Here is an 8958-nt window from a genome sequence, read left to right as displayed (position 1 = left end):
ATGCCGGCCGGCGACGACGCGCGCGGTCGAGGCGCGCTCCCTGCCGCGGCGGGGAGTTCGCCGGCAGCGCCACGCCGCGCTGCACCTCCCGGGTTCCAACGCGGCAGCTCAATTCCCGGCTAGAAAAACACGGGAATCGAAGCCGCTGGAGCGGGGCTTTGTGGCATCGGATCGCCTGCCCCCCGGCCGGCAGATTCGGATCGATCTTGAAGGTCTCTCTCGGTGTACAAGTACGAGCTGGCGCTGTACATGCCATGAATCTATCCCCGTCCGTCGCAGCTTCATCACTGCAGGACACATCCCGGCCCGGCTCTCGCTCGCTCGCGTCGCTGTACTACCTGTACTGATCGTGGAAGCTGATGAGGCCACCACACCCACGCCACTAGATCCTACCGGCCAGGTACCCTGCCCTGAGATCTTGGCACGTAGAGGCACTGTAGCGCAGTAGCGGCGGAGCACTTGCCACTACCGATTCGGCCGCGGCAATGGGCATGTACCAATTGGGGATGGTAGATGCGGGTCTCGCTAGTTTACGGTCGACCGTAGGAAGACGGTCGATCTCCCGACCGTTTTTTTTCCTTTTTTTAGTAAGTTTTTTGTCGTTTTGTGATATAAAAAAGGTTAAGAAAAAAAATTCAGATAACATTTCCGGAGAGATAGAAAAAATTTCAAGGGGAATTTTAGGGGGGGAGAAAAATTTCAAGAAAAATTTTAGATAGACAAAAAAATTCAAGAAAAAGAATTGAGAGAGATGGAAAAAATTATGAAGAAATAGGAAAAAAAATAACGAGAAAAAATTTGTGCAAAAATCAATTGAAAAAATTACATAAAAAAATTTGAAGGTAGAAATTTTTTTATTCGGATTATAAAAAATAAAAGAAAAAAAAACCCGGCGGCGGGCGGCGGCGCCTCCTCCCCACCACTGGCTTGCTGTGCCGCCTCCGCTCCTCGCCGCCACCGCCGTCGCCGTCCCGCTGCGCCGGTCGCCCTGGGGGCGGAGCTCCCCAGCGCCGCCGCCGCACCGCTCGCCCTGGGGCTGCAGCTCCCCCGCCGCCGCGCCGCGTGCCCCTGGAGCGGAGCTTCCATCTAGATCCATCGAGAGGGAGGAGCGCTTGGTGAGTATGACGCGGAGCTCACCGGCGGCGCCCCGGAAGAGGCAGACCAGCACGGCGGTCCTCCGTGGCCGGAACAACTCGCCGGCGCCGGCGCCGGGAGCGGGGGCCACCGCCTCGGAGGGCTCGTACGGGGATGGGGCGGGACGGTGGAGCCTCAGGCGGCGGACGAGCGCCTCCATCTCCGCGACGGGCCCTCCTCCCCCTCCATGGCGATGGCGGAGATTCGGAGGAGCTGCCGAGCTGCTGGTGACTTGCGTCGTCGGCGGAGGCAGACCTTGCGGTGAGAGGCCGGAAAAAAGAAGTCGCTGGTCAGGATCCGCTAGATCTATCGAGGAAGAAAGGGTGGGGAGAGGAAGGGGGAACGGGGGGAGGGGGAGGCTGCGGGATGGTGTGCTCAGCGAGAGGAAAAAAGGGAAGGAAATGAGAAGAGGAGGGAGGAATGCGGAAGGGGTAGACAGGGATGGCGTGCTCAGTCGACTGTAAGTTGCTGAGTCTGCGGTCAACCATAGACTCAGCATCCCGGGTAGATGCGCACAAGAGGCGAACCAGAAGCCGCGTGCTGCACTGCACGCACTGTTGGCACGGTGCACCGGGCTGTCCGGCGGGATTGCTGGGATTTTCTACTGTTCTGCCGAATCGGCACGGCCGCACGGGGCAGAGGCCTGTTTGCATCGGATGCACTGCCTGCTGTTTGGATCCTCAAACGTGAAGGATTCGGTGGGACAAGAAGGCCACGTTTTTGCTTTTTTCGAAGAGCTCAGCTCCCGACCAGAAATTCGAGTTCAGGATATGTTCGGAACTATTTTTTTCTTATTGAAATTCACACCATGTAACAGATATACCATTGTTTTCGTTCCACAGTTTGGTTACAATACAATACAAAATGATTGGTCAGGCTGGCCATCACGACTCATCCAATGCTTCAGTTAGCCCTTCCAAGATGTATCTGGATTCCGGAAAGAATGTTTGTACAGTTGATTTCTTTGGCTGTAAAGGAACTCCAAATGACAATCATGTATGTGATGTAAGCTTCTCGCCAAAATGTGAATCCATCCATGCCGTTTCAAAATGGGAAGGTCCCTGTCAGCCGGATATGCTCGAGGGTGCGCTTCAGGCCGTACTGCATGACGGCCCGGTTCCCGGCTCTGAAACCCTCTCCGTAGGCCATGGATGTGTCCGTCTCAATCTGATGCTTGAAAAAATCCCCAAGCTTCCGCTCAAACTGAGACCGTCCCCCCTTCTTCGATGATCTGGACGTTGAAGAACCTGAGGACGATGATGCAGCACTGCTGCCTGATCCTGCCATAATCTCTGACTCTATCCACATGTGAGCAAGGACTTGGCAGATGCCCTCTTCTACGTCTGGACTCAATGTCCGGTATCCTGTAATGTCATGTTCATTAGCACGAAATGTCTATGTAACAGTTCCAAGAAGACAGGATAATAGGATATGGAGGCAAATAAATGATTATGGCAACTGGGTGCAAAAACTGCCACGTGAATGCAACTTTTTTTTCAGAGAAATTAGCTTTGACCATTGTTGCTTCTAGTCATTTCTGATCTTTGACATCTAACTTGAGCACCAACAAATTGACATGGCAGAACCACTGAGTTCGCCAGCGTTGGCTGATACAAACTTTTTAAGTCTTGGAAACAACATAATGTGCTTACCTGCCTAGAACTAAAAGGATAGTTCAGTTGCTATGTGTCAAATCATAGTAGGTCTCATTGCTTTTGTTCTGGGAAAGAACACAAAAACTAGGTCTCACCTCTAAGTCGCAACCATGCATGCATCATCTCATGAGCTAAAATGGAACCCGTCAACAACCTGCAAGAACAAAATATCGTAAAAATCAATACAAATAAAGTGACCATTCACAAAATCAGCAATGTGGAACCAAACTGAACAACAAAGTATCTTTCATATAACACAGGAGAAGATACTGTGACGGACACTGGCAAACTGTTTTCCTCATGAATTCTGCAGTCATTACAGTCCAGAACCCCAATTCTATGCAACTATTTTTGGCTCATAGAAGGAACAATATTCTGAAGAAACTGAAAGCAAACTACTTTTCTGACATAGTCGTCTGATACTATTATTATTTTGTTCAGGTGCTGCTGATTGTGACATTACGAAACAAAAGGTTGATGTTTCACCTTGGAAGACCATACAGAATGAGAATTGCAGTCACTTCACATCGCCTTGTCAGCCTATATGGCTCTGTTATCATTTCCATGATTTTGTTTCCAGCCATTCTTGGTCTCCTCAGTATCTGAAAAATATTCCCATTCAGAACCCAGCAGAACAACAGAAGTAGAGTAGAACATGACTTAAATGAGGAAAAAATAATCCTATTGGTATTTGGAACAACTCTCACCGTGCTAACAGTCTGTTCTTCAGATAAGCACAGTCCTCTTGTTTCTGGAAGATGATGGTGACCCTAGTATCCACAGAGAACAAAATAGTTACACCTAACAGTACAAAGGGCAAGAAAAGGAAATTTGGATTTTGAGCATGGTAAACATACAGCCTTCTCTCCTTCCATGGCTTCATTTAAAGCCTGTCTCTCTACCAGAAGCAGAGGAACCTGCTGTTCCACTTTCATATTCAGACCTTCATAAAATTCCTGGATTTCAAGATACAGAGGTTGACACTCGCTTGTATCCATTACTGCAGAATCAAGGCACTCCAGGCAGAGCTTACGACCATCATCCAGCAATACATATTTTGATTCCCTTGGCTGATAAGTAAATGAACCATGTTGGAATGAACTGATCCAAATTTCACACAAAGTGCCTTATCTAACCATGAAGTATGGCCACAACACTTATAAATAACAAAAGCAGAACATTGTAACTCAACATACCTCCATTCTTTCACAACTACAGCACCTTGGAGTACCATCCACTTCATGTGAAGGGCAGTATTTTTGTAGCCAGAAAGGATGTGCCCTATATTCAATAAGGCCATTCATATTTGTAGGAATCTGAAAGAAGGAACTGTAAGATAGTGCATATGAAAACCAAAAAATAGAAGTCACCTGTCAACACAAAACAACTTTATACTAAGAACATAAACAATCAGCTAACTAAAATGTGCAACTAATTACAAGCTTCATTCCATAGTTGCAACAAGAAATATGAGGAAACCAATCACATAGTCAAATATGGCAATCATTGAGAATGTAGAGAAAGTATGTTCTCCAGGACTTTGGAGGCAGATCTCATGCACTATTCCTTAACACAAAGACAGATGTAAAATGTACAACGAAAACAAACTTCAAACATAAAAAGATAAGATCAAAGTAATGAGGTAATTCTTACAAATTGTTTGCAGACATCACATTTGGGGTGAAACTGCTCTTTGTAGCAAGTTTTATGGTACGGATGATTCCCCGACATGGAGAACTGCAAATAGTGTTTTAAGGTGAGTATATTAAAGCAGTTGCTCAAAAGGTTAATAAAGAAGTTACCTCATAGTCATATATCGGTTGACTGCAGGCATGGCAACGAAAACATTCTGGATGCCAAACAGCACCCATGCAACTGAGAAAACGACCGTGACCAATCTCTCGGTGACATCCTGCGCATGCCCTGCAGAAAATTACACTTTCACATTAGAAATTAGGTAAGAGAAAAAGAAGGGACAGAATGATATCTTCCATGCCTATCAACCTAGTATGTTATAGAGCATTAAAGCATCTTCCTTGTTACAATTGAAAATAGTTAGCTCATTACAGCAACTTCCTTGTTACAAACGAAAATATTTAGCACATTACAGCATCTTCCTTGTTACAACCGAAGCGGCAGATCATGCACAATTTCTTGTTCCTTGGCATCATTGGAAAATTTACATCTCCACAATTCCTTATTCTTTAGAGCACTTGGGAAATTCACATATTCAAGGCACTTCTGTTTAAGAAAAGCACATCCTTCGGGATATAATGTGCTTCAACCTTATATACAAGATATCCACAACTACAAGCCACATGCACTATAAGATTGGTGGGAAGTGCGGGTGCACTATAATACCCCACGTTCCAGTTTTCATTCCTATTTAGCTTCAATTTTTATGCCTATCTTCTTCTTGACACAAAATAACTGCATTTCATTGCGATTGGTATTTTTTGCAGAGCCATAAACAAAGTGTGGTATTAAGGGAATGAATTATCAAACACAACGTGCCAGTTTTTTCTCGAACCCGCAGGAGAAGACAACGTGCCAGTGATCCTGATAGAACAAATAAGATGCACTATCTTTTTAGAAAAAAATATGCAGCCAACATGGTTCATAAATTCATTTATTGTACTTCCTTTCTGGTGAACTACAGTACCAGTTCATTTATATGCTTACTTGCTATTTCATAAACATCAGTTCAAATAAGCATATCCACACAAACCTCAACATAGTAAAGTAATCAAGTTGAAATGAACCTGAATCCAGATGAGAACATAAATGGTAATGGTTGATATGCATTGCCACCATTGGCAGTGCCATTTTCGCGAGGTGGTTGATATGTATTGCCACCATTGGTGATGCCAGGTTCACGAGGCAGATGATATGTATTGCCTCCATTGGCACTGCCATTTCTGCGAGGTGGTGATTCAACATTCAAACTTTCCTGGATAGCTCTTGCAAGTAGCTCATCTTCCTCCAAATGCATATCCTTGTCTAGAAGGGAAAAATAAATTAAACCAGAAAGCGACACACACAATAACTTCATGAATTCATCAGAAATTTTGTAACAGCACCAGAGACATAGAGTACATTGAGTTACAATAGCTCAAAGAAAGCTTTGAATGCAAATATGACATACACTTCTATGTAATGCTCAGTTCAGGGATGCAATCCATAGAAATATTCAGCAAATCAGTTGTTATATCTAACCACAGAAATTGGAGAAAACATTCTTGAACCCATCGTCAAAAGTAAACACATAGATGCGGAGGAAGGTTGCCAAGAAAAACAATTAACTACATGATGATTCCTTGTTTCAATTGGATGGATCTTTTTGTGCTCTGATATTTTCGTTTACATAATAATTCCACAGAAATCTAGAACAGATAATTTCACTTAATGGAAAAGAAAAACGAGTTTCATCATCAACAATAGACCAGGTCACAAAAAAATGAACAGGAAGAAATTAACTATCTTAAAACAAATATTCCCCCTGAGAGTAATATTATCATATGCAGTGGACTAGCTTCATGTTGTCCTAAAAAAACAATAACAGTTAATATGAGAGAAGGCACTTCCGGACTTCCCTAAAACACCAAGTACCTTGACAAATTTCATGGCATAGGTAAACATAAATCATAGGCACTTCTCTAAAATAGTAAGCTCCTGGACGAGTGTCACAGCATAAATTAGCAACAATAAAGGGACAGCCAACAGAGGAGCATAAATTAACATAAATTAGCAACCTTCTTTTGGACAATGAACACTTGAGGAGCAGGAGGAATAGAAAGCATACTAACCTATTGCCTTTGCCTTTCTTTTTTCTTCTTCTGATAGAGAGAGCGCTATAGCACGGTCAATATCCTCATTGTTAAAATCTGAAAGGAAGTCCTACATTGCATGTGAAAATTTGATCATTGACATATCAATAAAATCATACTTTCTTTCTAAGAAGCTTATGACAAAGGTATATAAGCTAGATAAATTTATTTTTGGAAGTGATTGGTGCCATCTGAAACCACAATAGAAGGTTGTAGTTGCACAAAAATTGGCCGATGTATATGGACACAATGATTGAACCATCAATGTAGCCACAACCACAAATAATAATAAGGGAACTGCTGCTTTTATGTTAGAAGTCTCAATACATTACCCTGGATCAGTATCTATAAAAGGAAAATTTTGATTGACAAGACACAAAAAATGCTGTCTTTTCAAGTAACTGAGGTACAGAACTCTATGCATTGTATATAATAGGAGCGTTTCTCAATGATAACAGGAACAGGACAAGCTCTTTTGGGGCTAATGCCAAATGCATCTCCTATGCCTACACTAGATAAATAGAATGACCTCCTTTTATCCTGAACTAGATTAGGAAGTACAGAGGGCATAAAGGGGGGGTTCTTACATAAAGTAGTAAAGGTGGTAAATGTATTGCATACGGTTCTTACAGTAACAACAGGAGAGCTCGAGGGTTCATTCCATGCTGTCTCTTCTGCAGGCCTGCTGTGATACTGACCTTCCGAGATATTGTGGGTTGAACCTCTAAAAAACTTCGTCAGCCAACCCATATTGCTCAAAGTGGCAGTGGAACAATAGCTGTTATCTGCAATTACAAGGCAAGTCAGGACACGCGAAACCAACGATGAGATTAAAGTGAGGTGAAATTGAACCCCCAATTCTTATTGGAAAACAAACTGCACCATCACCGTGGGTGTCAAGTTCGATTGTTTAAGTGTCAACAGATTACTAATCCTCCAAACAGAGAACCTAGTCGAAACATGGATGGCTGGATTAGATTAGTACGGAACCACGCAACAGGCAAATCCGCAACTGGCCTGAACCGAGCGAAAGGAAGGATTTGGCTTGGTTGTTCCAATCACTAGTGTCTAGGCTCCGGAATCCATCCAAGCACGCGGGGGCTGCTTACCAGGAGGCGAGACCGATCCACGTCCGGATGGATCTCCGCTCCACGGCGCCCGCGGAGAGGGGCCGGGAGGCGGCGGGCGAGGCCTGTCCTCGAAGAGAAGCCTGGCCTGTAGCTGCTGCCCCCAGGAGCCGGCTGCGATTGCCCGCGCAGCGAATTGCCAGGAAAAAAAACGAGCCGGCGAAGGAATCGGGGAAACCGGGGAGACAACGGAGGAAGGGGGAGGAAGGCGGCTGGGGGGCGAGCGAGTACGAGCGGGCAGGTTGCGATCCTACCAAGACGAAATGGCCCCCCTCTTTTTTTTCGGGCAGGTGATCTCGGCGAGGAGAGGAGGCGCGCGGCGGCCGACGCGGTGGTCGGCGCGGGCGGGCCGATCGGACGGCAGAACAGCCCGGGTTCGGGGGGCAGCCGCGCCGCGTCAGGTGCCCGTGCCGAGTAGAGAAGCGAGCGGGTTGCCGGGGTGGGGCAGGGTTTCATTTACCGGCCAAACCGCCGGGTCCGGTACCGGTATACCGGTTCGGTTTGGCCAGAAACCGGTCGGTGCCGGTCGTATTCAAATTTGAGTTAAAAAAATTCAGTTCAACTGGTTCGTATCGGTATACCGGCCGGTTAGACCGGTTTGACCGGTTTGAATTCAAATCCAAATTTAAAATAGTATGTGTAACCGGTTTGGAACGGTATACCTGCCGTTTTGACCGGTTTACCGGCCGGTTTGACCGTTTAACAAGTGGGCCTTAATGGGCCGTCTCATTTTTTCTTTTTCTTTTTTGGTTTAACTTTAAATGCCCGAAAAGTATGTTAAACGAACGAAATTTTGAGAAAATTTGACACCATTAGATTCGTCGCACCTTGAAGTATTTTTTAGAATTTTTTTATTTTTTAAATTTGAATTTGAATTTGGGCCGGTTTGGTACCGGCCCGAACCGGAACCGGACCGGTTTGTAAACCCTGGGTTGGGGCTGCGGGGCTACGAAACCGAGGAAGGGGAGATGAGCACACCGCAGACACGCGAGCCACGCGACGAGTCGTCGAAAACGGCAGCAGGGGATCCCCGCAGCAAGAAAGTCGTTGGGTGGAATTCTCCTCACGTCTTTGGGCTCCTGGCAATTTTGCTAGGCAAAAAGGCTTGGAACGGTTGGTCTCAGATTTGTCTCGCTCACGCGCTCTTGAATTCTTCTCCTTTGAATGGAGGAACATGTTTCTCTTCAGAAGGTTTCTCTCTTCCGGTAAGTCTGT

The 8958-nt window shown here is 45.5% G+C and overlaps 1 protein-coding gene across 2 annotated transcripts; it reads right to left on the bottom strand.

Moving 5' to 3' along the window:
• Positions 1-1905: 1905 nt before the first annotated feature.
• LOC120669994 (protein DA1-related 1-like) lies at positions 1906-8167 on the bottom strand. 2 transcript variants are annotated; one of them, XM_039949939.1, is made up of 12 exons: positions 7726-8167; positions 7247-7401; positions 6596-6686; positions 5552-5789; positions 4592-4712; positions 4443-4526; positions 3986-4105; positions 3647-3859; positions 3497-3559; positions 3276-3391; positions 2885-2943; positions 1906-2498 (listed from the first exon to the last, which is right to left on the bottom strand). In XM_039949939.1, exons 2-12 carry the CDS (start codon positions 7364-7366, stop codon positions 2179-2181), a joined length of 1545 nt encoding a protein of 514 aa, XP_039805873.1. In that variant the 5' UTR covers positions 7367-7401; positions 7726-8167; the 3' UTR covers positions 1906-2178. The 2 variants fall into 2 exon arrangements, with proteins under 2 accessions (XP_039805873.1, XP_039805874.1); XM_039949940.1 differs by having other exon boundaries at positions 1916-2498; positions 7998-8165.
• Between the last annotated feature and the right edge of the window lie 791 nt (positions 8168-8958).

The sequence above is a fragment of the Panicum virgatum genome, chromosome 4N (genome assembly GCF_016808335.1).
Source record: "Panicum virgatum strain AP13 chromosome 4N, P.virgatum_v5, whole genome shotgun sequence".
Lineage (NCBI taxonomy): Eukaryota > Viridiplantae > Streptophyta > Magnoliopsida > Poales > Poaceae > Panicum > Panicum virgatum.
The sequence above is the reverse complement of the archived record's forward strand: the minus strand, read 5'-3'. Positions and strand labels throughout refer to the sequence as shown.

Coding starts and splice junctions, on each gene's coding strand:
- LOC120669994 (XM_039949939.1), bottom strand. CDS start 7,366: ATGGGTTGGCTGACGAAGTTTTTTAGAGGTTCAACCCACAATATCTCG. Junction 3,560..3,646: donor CCATGGAAGGAGAGAAGGCT/GTATGTTTACCA, acceptor TGTGGATACTAG/GGTCACCATCATCTTCCAGA. Junction 2,944..3,275: donor ATTCTGTATGGTCTTCCAAG/GTGAAACATCAA, acceptor TTGTTCTTGCAG/GTTGTTGACGGGTTCCATTT.